At 37.0% G+C, this 22,177-nt stretch overlaps 1 protein-coding gene across 2 annotated transcripts in view; it reads left to right on the forward strand.

The window, feature by feature from the left end:
* Window positions 1–11,731: 11,731 nt before the first annotated feature.
* LOC110018295 (acyl carrier protein 2, mitochondrial) overlaps window positions 11,732–22,177 on the forward strand; it is a 21,449-nt gene continuing 11,003 nt past the window's right edge. The window contains exon 1 of one of the 2 annotated variants that reach the window (XM_020715565.1): window positions 11,732–11,997. In XM_020715565.1, coding sequence (XP_020571224.1) covers window positions 11,794–11,997 — 204 coding nt within the window. In that variant the 5' untranslated portion in view covers window positions 11,732–11,793. The remainder of the gene's footprint in view (window positions 11,998–22,177) is intronic. The other variant, XM_020715564.1, reaches the window with a different exon arrangement.

A 22,177-nucleotide genomic window follows, 5' to 3' on the forward strand; every position in this document is an offset into this window, starting at 1 on the left:
TGATTTTTTTTAAAAGGAATGGTCAGAGGCTATTATACGAGCTCCGACCATCCCTCATGCACCGAAGAATTCAAGTACCGCACCCTACACTCAAGAAGAATCAAACCCTAGATCATAGGGGACTTACAACTGACAAGCAGATGCATGACCAACTGAATGAAATAGCAACACCTTAATGCGAAACGAAAAAAAAAGTTTGATCCAAAAAGCTCCAAGAAGAGAGAAATGCACAAAACAGTAAGGACCGAACAAGTCCCGAGAATACAAGAAAAACTAACCAACCAACAGAAATCCATCAAATAAGCTCACTTCCCCAATGAAATACCAACATCTTAATGTAAAAGCATAAAAACTTTCTGATTCAAAAAGCTCAAAGGATAGAGAAATGTACAAAATGCTAAGGATCAAACAAGTCCCAAGAATATAAGGAAAACAAACCAACCAACAGAAATCCATCAATTAAGCTCAGTTCCCCAATGAAATAGCAACATCTTAATGTAAATGCATAAAAAATTTATGATCCAAAAAGCTCAAAGGATAGAGAAATGTACAAAATGCTAAGGATCAAACAAGTCCCAAGAATACAAGGAAAACAAACCAACCAACAGAAATCCATCAATTAAGCTCAATTCCCCAATGAAATAACAACATCTTATGGTAAAAGCACAAAAAAATATGATCCAAAAAGTTCCAAGGACAAAGAAATGCACAAAACAGTAAGGATCAGACAAGTCTCAAGAATAAAAGGAAAACAAACCAACCAGTAGAGATCCATCAATTATGCTCTTCCCCTTTCTAAGCAGAAAAAATGCTAAGCCATAAAAATAGAATTACACCAAAGGTGCTATGATAACAGCAAAATCAAAGTGTATATAGAGGGTTTTTTGTTTTTTTTTTATAATTTGTAAAACACACCTTGAGATTCATAAGCAAAAGTAGCTCATGATATAAGCAGTCTATGGATGAATATGAAACTCAGATTGCCCGAGAGGTATATAACAATGCAAATAAGGAAACAATATTAAGAAGTTTAAATCAAAATCATACCTCAAATTATCCAACATATATATTGAATCATTTATAACAAGAAAACCACATATTTAGCCATTTAAATTGAAGAAATGAAGACATACATCTAACAAGAATTTAATCAAAGAGCAGTTGATAGAGCAAGAATATCCTTATTAGCTAAATAAGTTTGTTAATTAAAAGAAAGAGGCCATAAACAAAGAAGAGATACATCCTTACCTCCTGATAAACAAAAATTTGAGCGCATGAAACCTCAATCCCAAAAACTATATGCACAAAACCAGCCAAAATAGAACCCCAAATTTCCTCCCTCAAAGGAATTTTTATAGCTAAAGAAGAGAGGGACTGACTACAAAACTTACCAGCAGTGAGGTGTGGGTGATGGAAATTGAGGGAGTGGCGATCAGAGAGAGCGAGGGAGCGATCGAATCCCTGCAAGGAGATTGTCCCGCATGAGAGGGGCTCGACTGGGACTCAAAGAAGGGAGAGGGGCGAAGGGCTTCATGCTTGTGTCAGTAGGGAGTGTGTGTGTGCTTATGGTTATTATTATAATCATAATCATCATTCAATTATTTTGTAGTATATGAAATTATATCACCGTATACATCTTGCCTAGGTAAAATTAATGTTTCGGATGTGCCTGCGCAGTCCGTTTCGTCATTCGGGGTCGTCTGAACAATTTCATCGATGATTGTACTAATTTAACTATGATTTGCGCACGATGGGACAAATGAAATCTTTCAATCCGATCAAAGCCGTTCAACAAGCAAAATGTTGACTAGTACTTGCTCAAGCAACAGTTAAAGTCAAGCATAACGCTGGAGGCAGCGAGACACTTGTCACATGCTAAGGGGTCTTCTTATGATCTTTCTCAATCCTATGGGAACTCGACTTGAGTTTCAACATGTTTGTTTTAATCCACTTAACTAAATATTGAGAATTTGAAATCACCCATATGAGACTACAATGAGTCAATAAATAACTCGAATGTCTAAATAGCGGTGGTCCTAGTACTAGTCCTCTAGGAGAGTCAAATAAGAAGATCCTAGGACTAGATCTTATCTTCTTTGGAAGGAGAAATGAAGACCTCGTAAATTGAGGTCAACAACTATCTGATCAGTTCTAGGTAGACAACAAATCCCAAGAGATACGGGTAATTCACTAGATTAATTAGTATAAAATTAAAATAACTATTAAAGTTTATTTAGTATCTAAATTTCAAAAATCTTATTTTCTTAGGAAGTCTACCAAAGGCTCAAGGAGGGCTGATCCCAGCAGTTGCATGGTGGTTCATGCACATCTCATAATTCTTCTGAATAGTGGAGTTCAATTTTTTTTTTTCTGATACTACAGGTCTGCAACAGCTTGCCGACGGTTTTACGAGTGTCTAATTATGTTCCGACGGTTATTCAATGGACTATCAACGGCTAATCAACGATTGTGCTACACTTTGCCGACGAAAGCGCAACACTTTTCCGACAGATGTGCAACGCTTTTACAACGAACATATACATTGTTTATATTACCGACGCTTAAACACAGTTTGGTTTGAACCAACAACGATAGTTAATATTCATTGGATAACTGTCCATGTTAAAAGAATCTTCAGTAAATCAATAGGTAATTATATTGCTAACAAGTGCTTTTGCTACATCAAATAAACCGTTGACTGACTGTAGGTAATTAATTTAACTATAATTTTTTACCGTCAGTAATAAACAAAATTCCTATAGTGAAAATTTAGCCACAAAATTAATTTACTTGGCCCAAATGTGGCTGCCATCAAAACACACATTTACCAGCCATGAGTTGGGTTTCCATAGTATAACTTAATTGAAAACTATACATTTGGCCCACATGCATTTAGCTGGACATATATATATATATAAAATCTATATTCACTTAAATGTTCATGTTCAATAAAAAGGAGGAAAGAAGGAGGAAAAATAAAGATGAAAAATAAATAATAATTGATGGACATAGAAGTGACTTAGCCTACGGAAAACCGGCTGCCTTTTAATAGTGTCGTGCTCCGCGCCATAAATCTTTTCTGACGCTGGAGCAGGTTGACTAGAGTTATGGGTACTCACGCCCAGCGGCCCAGTGGCATTCCCCGTGTGAACCTCCCGTGCCGCACGTGCGGCATCACTCTTGGTCATTTCACTCTCTTTCTAGGTTAGAAAAAAACAAAAAAAAAAACTCTCTTTCTAGGTATTTTATTATTATTATTTTTTATTTTTAAATATTTATGTTCTAATTTAAAATAAATTAAATTTGATTATAATAGTTATTTAAAAACATTTAAAATATTTAATAATTGTTTTGAGTGTTTTTAACTTGGTTTTAAAATAAAAAAAAATAAAAATACATAAAATGTATAATATCCAAATATATTTTTAAAAATAAAATACAAATGAAAAAAATAAAAATAAAATAAAGAAATGTCAAATGGGCCCCAAGTGGATTGACGCATCACATTCATTTTTATCTCCAAGGATTCTAATGTTTTTTTCTTAATTTATTTTTAATGATTAACAATAAGTTAATGATTCGTAATGATGATTATATGAGCTTATACAGTGGCTTTTCTCTATAATTAATTTGAATTTGGTTGGAACTTCTCGCTTCAATTCTTGGTGCTAGAAATTCAATTATTGGGGGTTTCTTTCACATTGTTGTGCTCTTAATAGGGCTGTCAAAAAGGCTCATTGTTCGCGAACGGTTCATGATCGGATCGTCAATGAGTTTTTGTTCGATTCCTTCGATAAGTAAACGAAACGAACGTGAACATATTTTTTTCCTTTTGATTAGTTAAACGAACCAAACACAAACAGTGATGCGTTCGTTCATATTTGAATCGCTATTGTTCGAAATATAAAATAATTTAAAATAATTATAAATAAAAAAATATGATATTTTAAAGAATTAAATTTTATAAATTATAATATAAAATAAATTAATAATAATAATATATTAATATACTATATTAGTAATATACTAATATGAACATTATATATTTATATAATATAAGTTATATAAACAATATAATATATTATTTCTATATATTAATGTTAGGGATGTCAAACTGGCTCGTCATTGGCAAACAGCTCATTTTTGGCTCGTGTTCGGCTCATTCGTTAAGAAACGAACACGAACAGTGATTTCATGTACAATTTTAAACACGAGTTTAACTCAAACAAACTAAATTTCAAACGAACCGAACACGAACACATGCTCTGTTCGTTCGTGTTCGGTCCGTTTACACCCCTAGTTATGCTTAGCTCATCTCGACTTACTCAAGGCTTGGCCAGGAGATTTGTTGATCTTTTATTGTGGGTTTTTTGTTTTAATTATATCTTTGTTGATCTTTTATTGCAGGTTTTTTTTTTAATCTTAATCTTTCATTGCGGGTTTTTGTTTTAACCTTGATTTTTATATTTTAAGGGTGTTTGTGCAATTTTGTGATGTTTGGTTTAATGCTTCCCCTTTTTTATGCTTTCTTGATCATGATTGTGTACTATGTAAGGTACTTATTAAAGCAACAAATAATTTAAAATTAAGAGGTAAAAGGATAGTAAAAGCTCATTAGGATAGTTTGGTAAGTTAATTCTCCTGTGAAGCTTCTGAATCCCGAGCTGGCTCTGTGTCATGTGGACTTATATTCCCCCACAAGGTGAGCAATGACAGAGTGCGATCAGTTTGTCAAATAGGCGTTTGTGAAGGTGGTTGGAGAGAGCATTGTTGAAAATCTTAGCGATCTAATCTTCGATCATGATGTGGTTAACTTGGAGTTCTCTGTTCTTGATATGATTTTGTATGAAATGGTATTCAACCGCAATGTGTTTTGTGCGAGCATGCAAGATATGGTTGTTTGTAAGAGCGATGGATGAGGTGCTATTGTAGAGTATTGGTGTCGGCGCAGTGTGTGAGATGAAAATCTCGAAGTAGATGTCCGAGTCAGATGATTTATCCTGTGGCAGTGTGGATAGGGCTCAATACTTAGCTTATGTGGAGGATCGTGCCACAATAGGTTTCTTTTTGCTGACTAGGAGAAGTGGATGGCACCTAGGATAATGTAGTGGCCTTAGGTCCGTAGGTGGATCATAGATCTGCTAGTTCCTGGCCCAATCTGCCTCTGCGTATGCGTGAAGATGTGATTTTGTGTGAAAAACGACAATTCTAGGTTTTGTGTCCTTCATAGATTTTTGAGAAGTTTCTTAAGTGTGCAATGATATTGTGTGCTTGGTTTGTGCACTTGTTGGCTTAGGTAGTTTATTGTAAAGATGATTTCTGGGCAAGCTATGGTGTGGCATTGAAGTGCACTTATATATGATTTATCGGTAGTGGAGGGGGTCTGGAAAGGGTGTAGATGGTTGGGTGGGTGCGGGTGTGATGTGACACATCATGATGGCTCAAAGGTGGGGCCCATAAGTACATGAGGTGGACCTAGTATTAAAATCCAAACTAAGAGGGCTACCACACCACCAATAGGCCAAATAATTAGAGGCCAAGCCAAAAGGATTGGAATTGCATCACTTTTATGTGTATATATGCATAGTGTGAAATCTTATATTTGTGCGCAGAATCTTATATTTTATTGATTTGGGTTGTTATATGTGGTTTGGAGTGCCTTTATGTGATATTGAGTGGACCCAAGTAAGTGTGGCGTAATGTGAAGGCCGACCACCTGATTATGGAGTGGTTATAAACGATCACATATGAAAGAGTGTTGTAATATATAATTTTTGTAGTTTCTTAGAACCAAGGGAGGCCGACCTTCATTTTTTCTCCTCTTTTTGCATATTTGAATGTAAACTCTATTTAAAATCATCATGGAATGAAAGAAAGAGTCATTTGGTGCGAAAACTTTTGAAACTTGAGCGAACAGCTCGAATTAACTAGGGAGTGGCTTGGTGGCTTCCTACAAGTGTGGGTTTAGTGATCATTACCTCTCACTAAATTTGGGCGAGTTTAGTGATTTATTTTATTTCCTCGATAAAGTTTTCTCTATGATTTCTTTTTAATGGAATGCTTTTGTGTTTATAAGGAATGTTTGAGTAATTTTGTGCCTTTTTTAATCCTCAATTAAATTCCCCCAAAATAAAAATAAAATCAATGTTGTCATTAAATATATCAAAAACTCCTTGAACTTCACTTATTTGACTTGATGAATTTCTTTCTTTCTTAATTTCTTCTAAAACAAGACACGCGACATCATACATCTTCACCAAACTATGAAGATGACTCAAATGTGACCACAATATATATCTCGTGCATTTCATTAAGATTTCTATAAAAATACTTTAAAAAAATTAAATTATATATTTAAATTTAATGAAGGATTATAATTTTTAAGAAAAAAATATTTAAAATAATTATTAAATTAAGAAGATAATTATTACTAAACGTAAAAGTTTAAGGGGTTGGGGGAGTAAAATTTTTAATATATAACAACATATCGCATAGCTATTAAGAATCTAAGGGGGCGATTACTCCCTCCCACACGGCCCCACCTAAGTTTATTGGCACATGTATAAAAATTGAAGTTTTGGTGTCATAAATAAAACATAAGAATTGAATGGTACGTTTGCTCTAAATATATATTTTTTTTCATAATCCACGTTTTGAACGCTTATAAAAGTATTCATGTAAATTTATATTGACATGTTGGACCTCCCAAATCACCACTACGTTGCCCAAACTTGGAAAAATATTACACCAGGATTCTTAATGTAGAGTCACGTTCGGAGTCCACTAATATGCAGACATATGACTTCAAGGAAGCGCGCACTTTAATGTGATCCGACCCGGTAACATAGAAGAATATTCCTCAAAGCGCGCACTTTACTGTGATCCGATCCGGTAACATAGAAGAATATTCCTCTTGTGTTATTCCACATTATTCAAGTATTATTGTGGCGGTATTAATGCGTTATTGTGTTATTATAACACTGTGAATATTCACAGAATACAATAACACATGAACATCACCACAGTAACACCTGAATAATGCGGAATAACACCGAGGGAATATTCCCCTGCGCTAAAAAATTTTTATTTTTTATTTTTCTGGCAGCTCCATGTGGCGTCATTTCATTGGACTCCGAACGTAGCACTATATTAGGAGTCCTGATGTAATATTTTTCCCATTATTATAGCTTGACTGAGATGTTTCTTTTTACAATTTAATCTAAGAAGATTTACAAATCATATCATTTTATTTCTTTATATTATAAATTTTCATTTTTACATATATGTCATCTTTTTCATGCCTAGAAAAATGTTTTTCACTTTTTAAAAAGTTAAAATAGTGAAACTTTTTTATATGATTTGAAAGACTTAGATGATATAAATATATAAAAAAAAAATAGAATTTAAATGTTAGATATATAAAAGTGTCTGAAAAACAAATCATTCAAATCATGCAACAGTATAAAACATAAGCCTCTTAAAGTTAATCCAAGTTAAGAAGGAACTGATTACTCCTTTTCTTGTGGCAAATCTTTGACCAAAAAATTTGTGGACAATTTCTCATCTTAATTTCAACTTTTGTGGCAATGAAAAGTTCAATTTTTTAACCCAATAGAATGGACAATTAAATTTACATTTATTATACCTCAACCTGTTTAGCAATCTGACCGGCTAAGGCCTCGTTAGATGGAGCGTCTCAACTGTTTTAGATGAGAACCGTCGCCGAACTTTGCATCCACCGCAATGCCATTTTTAGCCAAATTATCTGCGTCTCGCGTTACTCATTTGTCACTGTGATTTTAGTTCTTCTCCCCAATTTCTTGTGTATTCAAAACTTCAATCTTCTGTGTCACCGTCGAAGGGGGAAAAAATTTGCGTACGTCAAGGGATATGCATCTCTGCGTACATAATAGTGTACACGGGAGTTACATGGGAGTTACATGAGAGTTACAAGCGTGTACACGAGAGTTACATAGGAGTTACAAGCATGTATAATTGTTACAGCGGGGTTACACGGGATTTACACAGGAGGTTACACGGGAGGTACAACAGGTTATAACCCCCTTGTAACTCTCATGTAACTCCCTCGTACCCCTTGACGTTCCGTCGAAGGGTCTGAACAAAGCTTTTTCAGACGTTACTATAAACGAATTTTTCTCAAAGGTAAAGCCCCGTCAAATGAAAAAAATTATTTCTTCAGGAGTCCTGATGCAGTTTTGCATTACGACACCAATCAGGATTTGTCACGTGTACAGACAAACTCACTCATACATTAAATTGATTTTTTTACTAATGTGGATATGTATGTACACGTGGCAGACCCTGATTTGAGTCATGATGTAAAACTGCATCGAGACTCTTGATGCAATAATTTTTCCATCAAATGTGACCTAAATGTGGGGGCTCTTAGAAAACCGTAGTATGATATTTTGAAAATAAAAATATATAAATAGCTACCACAACTTTATGAACAACAATTTTTCATGCATCAACTTTACAAAAGCTTATTCAAATAACTATAACTGTCCCAAACAGCGAATCATTCTTAAGCTAGGTCTAAATCTTTTATTGTTTTGGCATAGCTCTCCATCCAAAAAGGCATCTAGTCAGCTTTTATTTTGTGAAGAAAATATATATTTTTCCCATTCAACTATTCGTAGCCTAAAAGTTTGGTCAAATTTCAACTTTCCAATAGAGTTTCTAGTTAACTACAAGAGGATGATAGAGAGATCAAGCTCTCTATATTATATACTCATGCAATTATTTATCATAGATTAGATGTTATAATTATCTTATAGTTTACATCCCACATATTTAATTGTTTTTTATCTCGCTTATGCATTGTATATGCCATATCATTTTATAGAATGGCATGAGTACTCGTATAAATGAAGTGTTAAAAGATATTTTACAGAGTAATTTACGCAAAAAGTTTTGAAATGAGAATGATCACGGGCTCGACCCAACCAAAATTATCTATTATTATAAATGAATATTTTTCTTTCTGTTATGGTATGACTCATGTACCATATAGGGACAGACGCTGAATCGAAGCGGAGCGGAGCGGAGTTGAAGAATCTGTCCAAATTGGGAAGTTACGTGGGTTGGGGTGCGGGGGCAAAACCCCGCGGTATGGTACAAGGGTAATGTAGTAATTACATATTGTGCCTAGGGTTTACTCCTAGGGTTATAAATAGGTCTGTTAGTAACCCCAGGAGGTATCCCTGAATTTTGTAATATCTTTTCTGAATATTGAAAAAGGAACTCGCCGCTCTGCTCCCGAGGACGTGGGCATCTTTGCCTAACCTCGTTAAATCTTCGTGTTCTTCTAAGTTGTGTCGTTAGTGTTTTTCTTCGCCTTAATTTTCTTAACACTTTCTAACTAGACAATAAATTGTTACGCAGTTTTGATTGTGCTACAGACATCGAGAAATAATAACTTAAAATTTTTATCTCGCTATAACAATCATTAGTGATGATCAACAATGATTGTTGATGGTCGCTGGCTTCGAGCATTCTATGATAGTATGAACTTATTCAACTTCTACCCCACTTCATATTAAAAATGTGGTCATATTTAGATATTCTTTAGATGCGCATTCTAGTAAATTTAAATTTGAATGTCAAAACATTCAATCAAACGATCCATGCTGATGTCATTGATTATAGGTTTATTTTATAACGTTTAACACCTTAATGATCTTAGGGTTATGTGATCTTGGATTCGTTGGATTCCTCTCGCTGAGTCATTTGATTTAATTATAAACAGGAAAAATTTGAAGATCACTTGACCTTTCAATTAATACTTCGAATTTTCTAATTATACATTGATTTAGGCTCATTTGAGCTCATATCAAATCACTTGTAGTGTCGTTGCACCCATATTATTGAGATATTCAATTTGGATATAAACTTGCCGATTTTCGAGCGCAACTTCAAAAATTTTTATCTAAAATTTATCAAGATTTGTGTCCGATGAAATACATTTTGTGGTGACATTCAGCTTTCATGACATTTTCCTTCCTCAGAAGCGATTTATCAACTGGTCATGATTATATTTGCATATATACCACACAATTCTCATATATTTACATATCTAATGCCTGGAATTTGATATTTGTATTCATAACATTCTTGTATCATAACTTATGCATGAGATTGTATGTTTTTAATAATAGTGGTATTTGTGATGTGACATTAAAGGTGCCATCTATGTAAATAAAAAAGTTTAGGTGTTTGTTATGTAAATACCTAAACATTGTGTGGTATATATGTGATAATGTGAGCACCCCAAATATTTAATGCCATGTAATCCACTATAAAGTTGAGGTATATAATTATAGTCTGTCCAATATATATTTGAAAATAATTTCTTTTATTATTCAAATAACACATCACAGGGCAATTAAGGGTCTGTTTGAGGCAGCTTATTTGGTGCGGTGGCATTTTGAAAACACACCTGAACTGTTTGGGTGCATTTTGACAGCTTTTGCGTTTTGAAAACGCTGAAAGCAACATTTTCACACACTGCTTGGGTGCATTTTGCCAGTTAATGCGTTTTGAAAACGCTGAAAGCAACGTTTTCACACCGCACCTATCTAGGTGCGGTGACAGCTTTCTGGCAGCGGTCTAACTTTTCCAAAAAAATAAAAATTTTTAATAGCCACACCGCACCTAGCTTATCATCAGATTATTTTTAATCAGTTTATCAGCAGATTATTGCTGCAACTATCTCAAACAGTCCCTAAATCTTTAAAATGTAATGAAATATAAGAAAACATGTATAATTTTATGCCATTATTTATCTATAAATATTTTATACAAATATAAATCATGACAACAACCACATATCATTTCAATGTCAAATGTTTTGATCATCATGTCATTGTCATAATTGTAGAAGATAGGTACATTATTACACATATTTTATGCAAGTCAGATATCTTGTGCTCCTGTTTATGATTCATGTATTTTTATCTTTTTCATGCACATACATTTTCTTAATATACAAAGTAAAATTAACATTTGATATAATGCTTAATATTCATCTAATCATATCAATTATAATGCATATAAGTTATACAAAAATTAAAAACAGTGACGACTATAAAATAAATTAATATGCTCAAATTAGTCATGCATGAATCAAAATAAATGAACTGAAACATACTTGCATATCATTTATATTATGTTAGTATGTTGTGATGCAACTCTATAGAATTTTTAGGTTAACTTCATACATTTCAAATTAAGAGGGTATATAAGAAAACATCTTATAAAATTTAATAGAAGTATGTCAATATTCGCATAATATTTAATAACACCAATATAGTCATTAATGATTTAATTTTGAGTTGAGCAGGGATCGACTCAAAATCCGTTTGAAAAAAAATTCAATACAAAATTTTGGCTCGGAGCTCTGCTTGTTTATTTCGATCCGGGTAAAAATTCAAATTAATTTTCGAGAATGAATGATCTTTGAGCTGAATTCGCTATTTTCACAGTCCTATCATCATTAGGCTGTTAAATATCCAATTTTAAGCGAAGCTGAGGTTTGCTCGAAATAAAATTCAATTCAAAATTTTGACTCGTAACTTAACTAACTTATTTAGATGATCGGTGCTAAAAATTGAATCAATTTTCGAAGAGTTAACAATCTTTAAAGTTAAATTCACATTCATACAAACCAACTTAAAAAAAAAAAAAAGAGGAGTAATAAAATAAATATATTACTGATATTTTTTGTTGATCGGCCTTTCTGCAGGGGAACCAAGAACCTCTGCGCATAACCTAATGGCGGCGGTGAGGAGCGCTTTGCTCAAGCATCTGAGGGTGAGAGCCGGATATCCGATTCAACCTCCGGCGACATTCTCTTTATCCCAGCTTTTCCGCCGTCGCTTCTCGGAGGAAGTCAAGGGTTCTTTCCTTGACAAATCTGAGGTTATCGATCGTGTCATCACCGTCGTCAAGAACTTTCAGAAGGTCGATCCCTCCAAGGTAAACTATCCCATCCCCTTCCTCATCATAATGTTTATTTTGTCCGAACTGGATTGAAACTGAGCATTATGGCGCAGTCGGTCCTCTTTTAGCGGGTTGTTTCAGGTTTCAAGTGTTTGGCAGCGTGCATTTGATAATTAGTGTTGTTGTTTGAAGTTTTCTCTTAAGTTTGTGCTTGGATGTGTTTCTCCAGTAAAACTTTCTTTACCTTGAAGTTTTTCGAAACCATTAGGCTGCGGGTGAGCTGCAAGTTTATAATGCATTAAAAACAGTTAACAATTGTATCTTAAGCTGGAATTTTTCTACGAATAGCATTTTTTTTCATTGTTTTCCATGTGCATTTACGTATTCTTAAAGCTTTTCTAGAATTTCTTTTTCCTATTAGAACAAAGCTGCCTTCTCGAAACCAGAATTGGGCACCAACTTCATTTAGAATGAGAAACCATGGGAAATTTTGAGGAAGAAGATGCAACTGTGGAATAATTTCATACATGGCCTCTTCGATGTAGAAGAATCCCATATTTCCTCTCATCACTGTTTTAAGTTTCGCTTAAACATCAGAACCTTATGTTCAGGGGCGCTAAGTTCATCAAATAAGTTCCCCTTTCTTGTCTAATTATGTGAAATGTTAAAAGAAAATGACTATCGTTCTTATATTAGTCTATTATTTACTTGGCTGTTTAAGTTAACATAAGAGTGAGGATGCCCAAGCTTTTATTAAGCTGGTGGGTGAGCATGCAAATTCTTCTGCAATAAATTTTGTTATATTTTTGACATTGGTCATCGTCGGCCTTATCGTACATATTTGTTATGAATCCTGAACTCCGAGTGGGCCAGTAGTTCTCGTTAAATATTGCTTTAGTTGTTAAGATTATTCTTTGTGAATCATTTTGAATAATTTCTACGCATTTTATCTAAGGCCTACCGGTTTTATTTATAATCCATCAACATTCAATTTTATCTACCATTTAATAGGTGCAATTAGTGGTGCCCATCTAACTTGATATTTGAGAATAGCTCTTGTCTGACTCATTAAGCAACTTGTGTTTCCTCATTTTTTAACTAATGAACCAAACATGAACACAATATTTGGCTTGATTGCAAATATTTGGCTTGAACACAATGTAGCTTTGTTCTTTTATGTTCAATAAGAGATGTATTAATGAACTAAGTAGAATTGTAGCTTTGTTCTTTTATGTTCAATAAGAGATGTATTGGTAAATATTAAATATGTTTGTGTAGTTTGGTGAACATAATGCAAAGTTTAAACCATGCAACCAAACAACCCAAAAAATAAATCCAACATGGACGATTTTAGCATTCCAGGTTGCAGATCCTATCGTCGGAGCTGTATATACAATTCAGCTTTCTATCTTTTTGTTACTAACCAGTTGGTGCTAGATTTTGCCTTTAGAACCATTTTTTGGAATTAATGGATGCCTTCTTAAAACCCGTTCAACACCGGAAAGAAAATGTATGACAAGTCCTCTCATCATACTAGTGATACTCTTTTATGAGCTTTATATGCAACTTTCTATCTTTATGTTACTAACTAACAGCACTAGTTTTTGTTTTTAGAACCATTTTTTTGGAATTAATGGATACCTTGTTAACTCTTGTCTGCCGGGAAGAAATTCTCCGACATGTTTTCTCGTTATACTAGTGATTTTTTAAGAAGAAATAAGAGTGAGGTTTACCATAAAAACAGTTTTGACATGCTTCTTTCTTGTTCTATGTTGTTGCGAAGATGATTAAAATGTAATATTAATTTGGCGAGTAAAATGGCAAAATGTTGCGTCTCTTTGTGATTTACCCTTTGTCATGGTATTCACTTTGCATGTTTCATCTCTTTATGTTGCTTTGTTTTTTCTCTGTGTTTTTGCTTCATTGTTGCTTGTTTGGTTGCTTTGTGTGATCTAGCTCTTGTGACTCGGTAAGATTTTTGACTTCGCAATGATTCACTCATATGAGAATCCTATTTAACAGATTTGATATCTTTGCGGCTCTTTCTATTTTCTGATTTTTAAATTAAATTTCTATGAATATTTGATGATTTTAAATTTGGGGCTCAAACGCCTGTAAAAGAATATTCTATTTATTTTCTACTTTGATGGAATGAATTTTCAGTAATGTTATATCTTTATGTTATAATGGTAATTCGAGTTTTCCTTACAAGAAACAACTAGAATGACCCAAATAGTGCTGATTCATTCGGAGTTAATGAAAGTCTTAAAATCTGGAAACAGAGAAACCCTGGTTTGACAATCATTCCAGTTTCCTTTCCAATCTATCTAGACATTCCCGGGTTTTAACCTGGAAATTAATCGCATGTGGTGAGGTTAAGCCAGCTTAATGAGACTATAAGTTTCTTGGGAAGTTCTCAAGTCAATCTTTGCCATGGTTTGGTAAAACACGTGAAACAGGAAAATGAAAGATTAGATATTCAGTTCTTCTTGGATACACACAATAGACCAAGCTTGGCGAGTGTTTTTGTTTGTTTTTCTTTCTTTTATTTTAGAAGGAGTCGCCAGCCTGTCGATCGTCGGTTACTTCTTTTTTCCCGAAAAATCTCCCTTCTGGTTCATATGAAAGCATATGAATGACTAGGAGAAGAGAAGAACCTAAAAAGACGAACATACAAAAAAATGACAAACAATAGAAACATAAAACTTGGAGAGCTTACGTGCGGTAAACCTCACAATGATAGGTTAGGAATATCCGCCCAAACAAGATCAGGCGAAACCGGCTTAAACCAATATCCGCGAAAAAATATTTACGTAAACTTCCCAAAATTAGAGAGTCAGGTGTAGGTGTCTGTTCTGGAGTCAAGAGCACTCCCAAGGGGACGTATCCCACTTGGTTAATTACATCTTGGTGAGTACCCAAGAATACTCTCGATAAAAGGAGTTTCACTTATATTATCATGAATATGGGGTATAAGTACTTAAAGAAAGATTATTCCGTGTGGAAAAAAGGTCCGATGCTTCAGAGCTTACACTAAGCCATCAACCAGAGAGTGAGTCTCTCACATTCCGAATGGGTAGCGGCTCATCGGAATACGAAGCCCACCAAATAACCTAAATCATCTTGATGGGGATATCCTAACGTGTCAAAGCATGTCCAAGCCATAAGGGCAGAGGACAAATCGTCATGTCCCAAACAGACGACAACTCATCAGCATCAGGTCATCAAGGTGATATCAACCAAGTCAATGAGCGATAGGGCTCAAAGGGACTCAACAACTGAAATATATATTAATCCTATAAGGTAGAGATAAATGGGTTGGGGTACCACAAACATATCATACACAACTATTATGACCCTAAGCCTCCCTGGTCGTGAATTTAGTTGACCCAACACTTCCTGAGATCTCCGGTCAGCAATCCGTGAATTGCGTCGTCCATGGTAACCTCGGTAGCACTAAGGTCAGATGAACGAAACTCTATCCTATGATTATTGGCTGGAGCTTCAAGAGGTGGAACTTATACTTGCCGAAGTGGCAAGGATGTCTCAAAAAGAAGAGAAGGGGAGGTTAGCTACAAAGCTGGAAGCACTCCTAACAAAAGGACTACACTCCGTGTGAATCAGAGAGCCTTCTTACACCCCATACACACTAGACAACTACCTATTGTGAAAGACATGCTGGGCCAGTTAGGTTGGAGAAGCACGAAGACTTCTCCTCAAGACATACAAATATGAATGCAGTTATCTAGAGCGATCCTTAAGTATTGTGGAGACCATATTAGTATATGTAGTAAATAAAAATGCATTTTTTTTAAAGTGTTGAATATTTTAATACTAAAATTTAATCATCTTGAATATTTTATTTAGGATGTTGTAGAAAAATTAGGAATGTAAGTCTTAATGAGTCTATATTTAATTGCGATTCGCAGACAACCACAGAAATAAACAAAAAAAAATGATCCAGACAATGCAGACATGCACACGTGTGACAAAAAGAGAAATAAATCAAATAAAATAATAAAAGGTCGCTCAGCAACATGTCCCATAAAAGAAAAAGAACGGTCGGACGTGCGGCTGAGCCGGCAACATGTCCCATAAAAGAAAAAGAACGGTCGGACTTCGTATATAGGTGCCTAGTACTCATTCCATACATAAATGTAAAAATGCAGAATTAAGATACGAGACACGAGCATCAGTTCCTGATCCCCTCCACGTGTTTCTCGCGTCAAACGCATCGGAACCCGTGTCCGTATCTTATTTTGCTACATGACTCTTATATTTTGAAAGTACATAGAAAAAAGAAAAAAAAACTCAATTCTGCATGAAAATAAATGTTTGTGGGAAAACCCTGATGCATATAACGTATAATGAGTATAAGTGAGAGAACTAAATAACACCTGCAAGCAAAAGAGTCAGAAATCATCGCATGCTCCCTTCAGAAATCATTACATGCTCCCTCATAGCGGTACCGTGTGTGCACATAGAGACAATACTCTCTGCAGAAAAAATGCCCTAATATACTTCTATGCATATGAAACATGCAGTCACACCACAAAGACAATGCAAAAGAAAGATGTCTGACTAGGGCAACCAATCCATCAAAGGACAATAGCCAGGTATAAAAAAGACTATATAGCAACATAAATCCTAGCCTAACACATCATCTACTGAGAAAGTGCATTATGCTAGTATCTAAGTTCGGGGTAAGTCTGGGTATAATATGATTTTGACAGGGGCGCTATGCCTACCCGTTCTAACAATCTGAAGGATCTAAAGGCATTACGAAGAGGGGTGACACAATTAGATCCATTGGATCCTTAGCATAGTCATATTCGTGTCAATCCCGATGACTTAATTCACATTGCTCGCCGGGATCAACCCAACAAGCAATGCTCGTTAAGGCATCGCGACCAACAGGTTTTGGTTTTCGCTTAGACAAAGACCGATCAACATTTCACATTTCAGATGTCTTTCGTCGGGCCAATAGATGTTACTCGCCACGCTGCGCACAAAATTGACTCAAATTGGTTTGTATATCGGCGAGCATGTTTGGATGACCGTGGATGCCAAAGTGGACCGCGTGAGTGCATTCAGAATGTCGATTTCACCTAAGGAGGACGTTTTTTTCAAGAAGTCCCCGTCGACGATGACTTGCGTTAACGATATCACATGGGAAACCTAAGGTTTAGACCATCGACAACGATATCACATGGGAAACCTAAGGTTTAGACCATTAGATGTGCGACATCGTCGCCTCTTGCTTTGGTGAGAAAATGTGAAGAGTTTCTTTCCGGATCTCCGAAGGGTAAACTCTCCACGACGTCGTAAAATGGGCTAGTTACAAAGCTTTTCCATTTTGTGAACTCCTCCAGAATTCGCAAAGTGAGCCAGCTACAAAGCTTCTCTCGCTTTGCCATGTCCGACCTCCTAGTTTCTCCAACTAAAACTGGGAATCCAAGGCAAGGGGAATGATGAACTCCGACCCATCAGGACTTGTGCTAAAACTTACAACAAAGAGGGAACACTAAGCTCTACGGAGGGTGTTTAACCATGTATAAAAATTTCTATTAGCTATAGGTAAATAAACAATCCATCGCAAAGGTGCGTAAGTGTGGGCGATCGAACCCACATGCCTATACACCACTAACCCTAAGACTGACTAGGAGTTTTAGAGAAATTTCACCACCGTGACGGTTGCAGATCCGTTCTCTTTGCTTTCTCCAAGCTCGCTTACTCGATACGGCCACGAGTTGTGTACGTCGCATTACGTGCGGACCAAGATAAAGAGACATATGAGGCTCACTTTTCGATGAATATCGCAATAAAACATGAGGAAGAACCTGTGAGGTATGGAAAGTACCCAAAGTAAGTAATCAAAGAATATAAAAATGAGACCAAAAAGTACTTTCGCGAGAGGGGTCAAACGGGCTTCTATATGTCGCAACGCCGTTGCCACCTTGACGGTGGCGAGGAGGTCTGTTGAGGCTTTCAGCCGAAAGGAAACATGAGCTATCAAAGTTGAGACATCGCCGACGAGGATTTCCTGTAAATGGGAAGCACCAGTGAGAAACCTTATCGAGAAAGGGCTGCCGATCAGACGAGCTTCATCTGGAAGAGTATACACGCATGACATTGTTATTTTGTTTCATCTTCCTCAATGACTCCAGGTAGGAGCAGTGCTAGAGGAGGAGAAAGAAGAGAGATTTTGGTCTTAGGAGCAATGCTAGAGGAGGAGAAAGAAGAGAGATTTTGGTCTTCATGTGCAGAGAACCGAGAGCGAGGTGCGGGATCGACCTCCTAGGGCATCTCCTTAAAGGAGAAAGAATGAGCTAGGGCTTCAAGTGACAAGGGATGAGGTCTCATTGAGAAGACCTCAGGTTGCCGAAGTGAGGCTCGCCAGTGTTGGATGGAACAAACCCATCTTTTTTTTGGGTAGAGGAGAGGGGTTGCATCGTGTGTTGCGTTTCGGGCTGAGAATTGGACGAGGCCTGGTTGTGCATGCCTTTGCGCAGGGAGCTCCAGTCGAGCGGAGGACTAGATAGCGAGTTCGGTGACATCGCCGGCCTAGAGGGAGGGCGACGGGATTGTCTGGCTTCGCGAGAGAGATCGCAAAGAGGGAGCTCGACTCCTTTTCGCAAATCTAAGAGGTGGGCACGACTCAAGTAGGCAACAACAAGGGCCACTTTTTTGGGGAGATGCGTCTGTGATAAGGTATAATAGGATTCTTTTATTTTTTATATATTATATTTTAATAATAATAATTATATAATATTATGAATATTATTATTATAATATGTTATGATTATTATTTACACATTTTTCTCTCGGACACGACATCATGGTGAAATGAACGTTCTTTTAGGTAAAATCGACATTTCAGACACACTCGTGCGGTTCAAAATGGACGTCCTCCCTCGATAAAATTGAATTTCCGGACGCACTCGCGTGGTCTGTTTCATCGTTCGAGGTCATCTGGATAACTTCGTCGACGATTAGGCCAATTCGAACTAGTTTCGCGCATGACGCGGTGAATAGTATTCATTGACCCGATTCCTCTAGGAGTGGATATGGCTCTTGTGGCTTTTTCTTTCTAAGGTAATTGACTCTTTTTGGTCGCGTAGGCTGTGTAGCTCATTACTAGCCTGAGCTTGATAAAAAATTAAGCGGCTTACAACAAGTGCACTGTGCCTTGACCACGCAGAACACTTGTTGGAGGTACTTTATTAGCATTAATTTTTGATGTCACGAGTGTAGGGTGTCCACCTGCATGACTCGGGATAACTTACGACATTTCCGTAACATCCAGTAGTTTAGACACCCACCCAGGACCTGTCGATGCGTGTTGATGAGTATGTAGCCAGGGTTATCCTGCTAGGTTTTGGTTTTCGCTTAGACAAAGACCGATCAACATTTCACATCTCAGATGACTTCCATCGGGCCAATAGATGTTACTCGCCACACTGCGCACAAAATTGACTCAAATTGGTTTGTATATTGGCGAGCATGTTTGGATGACCGTGGATGCCAAAGTGGACCGCGTGAGTGCATTCAGAATGTCGATTTCACCTAAGGAGGACGTTTTTTTTCAAGAAGTCCCCGTCGACGATATCCCAACTTTGTCAGCTCATGTTTCCTTTCAGGGTGGTGACAACGTTGCGACGTATAGAGCCCCGTTCGACCCCTCCCGAAGGTACTTTTTGGTCGCATTTTCATATGCTTTGATTACTTATTTTGAGTAGTTTACATGCTTCATACATTATTTCTTGTGTTTCATTGCGAGATTTGTCGGAAAGTAAGCCTCATATGTCTCTTTATCTTGGTTCACACGTATTGCGAGGTACATGACCCGTGGCCGTACTAACGAAAAAGCGAGCTTGGAGCAAGTAAAGAGAACTCGTCCGCAACCGTCATGGTGGTGAGATTTTTCTAAAACTTCTGGCCAGTCTTAGGGTTAGTGGTGTCTAGGCGGTGCGTGCGCTGACGTGAGTCGGAGTGGTTACCCGCTTTTGTGATGAAACATTTATTTACATAGAGCTAGCATTTAGCTTAGGACTTTCTATACATGACCACACATCCTACGTAGAGCCGAGTGTCTCCCATTTTTTGTGAGCCTTAGCACAAGTCCTGATAGGTCGGAGTCCCTTATTCTCATTGCTTTGGATTTCCCTATTTTACTTGAAGAAACTGGTAGGCCGGACTTGGCAAAGTGAGAGAAGTTTTGTAGCTGGTTTGCTTTGTGAAGTCTGCAGGAGTTCACAAAATGGGAAAAGCTTTGTAGCTAGCCCATTTCGTGACGCCGTAAAGAGTTTCCACTTAGGAGATTCGGGGAGAAACTTTTCACATTTCCTCACCAAAGTAAGAGACAACGATGCCGTACAATCAAGGGTCCAAATCTTAGGTTTCCCAAGTGAGGTCATTAACACAAGTCTGGTTGTCTATCTGCATGTTGGTTTGCTTCAGATTCCACTCATTTTGCTTTGGACATGTTTGTATCTCACTGTGGTTTGACCGACCGCCCTGACCCTGTGAGCGTCTCACTTCGCTCAGACCGACAGCTCCGGCCCGACGAGCATCTCACTTTGGCTCAACCGGTTGCCTCAACCCAGTCACTGTGATTTGACTGGCCGCCCCGACCCGGTCAAGAGTGCACTTTGGTTCGAACGGCTACCACGGTCGGCTGACTGATCACTTGCATGCTTGTATGTTTTTGGATCATTTTGCTTATTCGCTTGCATGTGTTCGAAAAATGAAAGGTATAAGATTGGCATCGAGATGTCCTTTGTGCAAAAATTCGGAGGAAGGCATAAGACACATATTTTTTGAATCTGCTTTTTCTATGGATGTCTGATATCTTTTGGGTTTACATTTTTGTATCCTTTGGAATCATGGGGGCACATTAATTACGTATTTGTGGGAATGAAAAGCTTATGCTGAAGATGAGGGAAGGCTTTTTTCCCTCCCTCTGCTAGTCCTTTGGTTTCTTTTGGCTGCTAGAAAAATGAAAGGCTTTCCCCTCCCGCCCCCCCCTCCCCACAGCTGCCACTATTACTACTTCCTATATTCTGGCCTATTATTTTAAGGCCCTAAGGGCCTCTACTAATGTTGTTCCCCTAGGTAGGAGATCTAGGCCCCCTCGGTTAGTCAGGTGGACGCCCCCTCCTCATGGCTGGGTGAAAGTTAATGTCGATGGCAGCTGTAATGAGCTTTCTGTTGACGCTGGTGGCCTCTTCAGAAATTTTGAGGGGCACTTTATGAGCTCTTTTACTTCTGTTGTTGCTGATACTCCTTTAGCTACGAAATGTTGGGGGGTATATCTTGCTTTAAAAGTGGTTTTGGCTTTTAATTTTCATACTATTACTATTGAAACAGACTCAAAATTGCTTTATAAGATGTTAATGGGTGTCTCTCCACATCTCTGGGATATTATTTGTACCCTCAAACGTATACAAGCTTTAATAACTAATTGTCACCTGATCGTTACTTGGATTTTCATTCATAGGGAAGGTAACTCCCCTGCCGACTGGTTAGCCAGGCAAGCAGGTGGAGTGTGCACTGTTGGATTATCCCCCCTACATCCCTCCAGCTTTTACTTACTGGGGACTCTTTAAATTTGCCTTCTGCTAGACCTTAGTGAAGTCTTGATGCACTGCTTGCTGGTTTGGTTTTTTTGCTTCATTTGTGCGCTTTTATCTGCGCTCTTTCCTTTGCTGCTCTCTATGTTTTTGGCAGGTCGGACCGCCTTCTTTGCTGTGCATTCTTTCATGGTGTTGATGCATTCTTTCATGGTGTTGATGGACATCCTGATTTGCGATCTACTCTTTGCTGGACTAATTACGTATGGATCATTTTCCCTGTTGGTAGAACTGTTCATATGGAGCGTTTTGGAGTTTTATTTGATGCCATTTTTTGGATTTTCTTTAGTGTTTTGTCTTTTTTGTTTTACATATGCACATGTATACTTATTTTGGGTTTTGCTTTTTTGGTCTGGGTATCCTTGTATTTTTCGGGTTTTGATTTTGTGTGGGTTGTACTGTGGGAGGACGAACCCCTAAAGGTGAGTTTTTGCAAATGTATTTTTTTGGGTTTTTTAGACGGGGATCCTCCACTCCTCCCCTCTATTGTAACTTTTCTTTATTAACACGTAGGGAGCCACCGTTGCTCTTTCTCCAATATATATATATATATATATATATATATATAAAAAAGAGTCTACACA

Source organism: Phalaenopsis equestris, unplaced genomic scaffold (genome assembly GCF_001263595.1).
Source record: "Phalaenopsis equestris unplaced genomic scaffold, ASM126359v1 Scaffold000006, whole genome shotgun sequence".
NCBI lineage: Eukaryota > Viridiplantae > Streptophyta > Magnoliopsida > Asparagales > Orchidaceae > Phalaenopsis > Phalaenopsis equestris.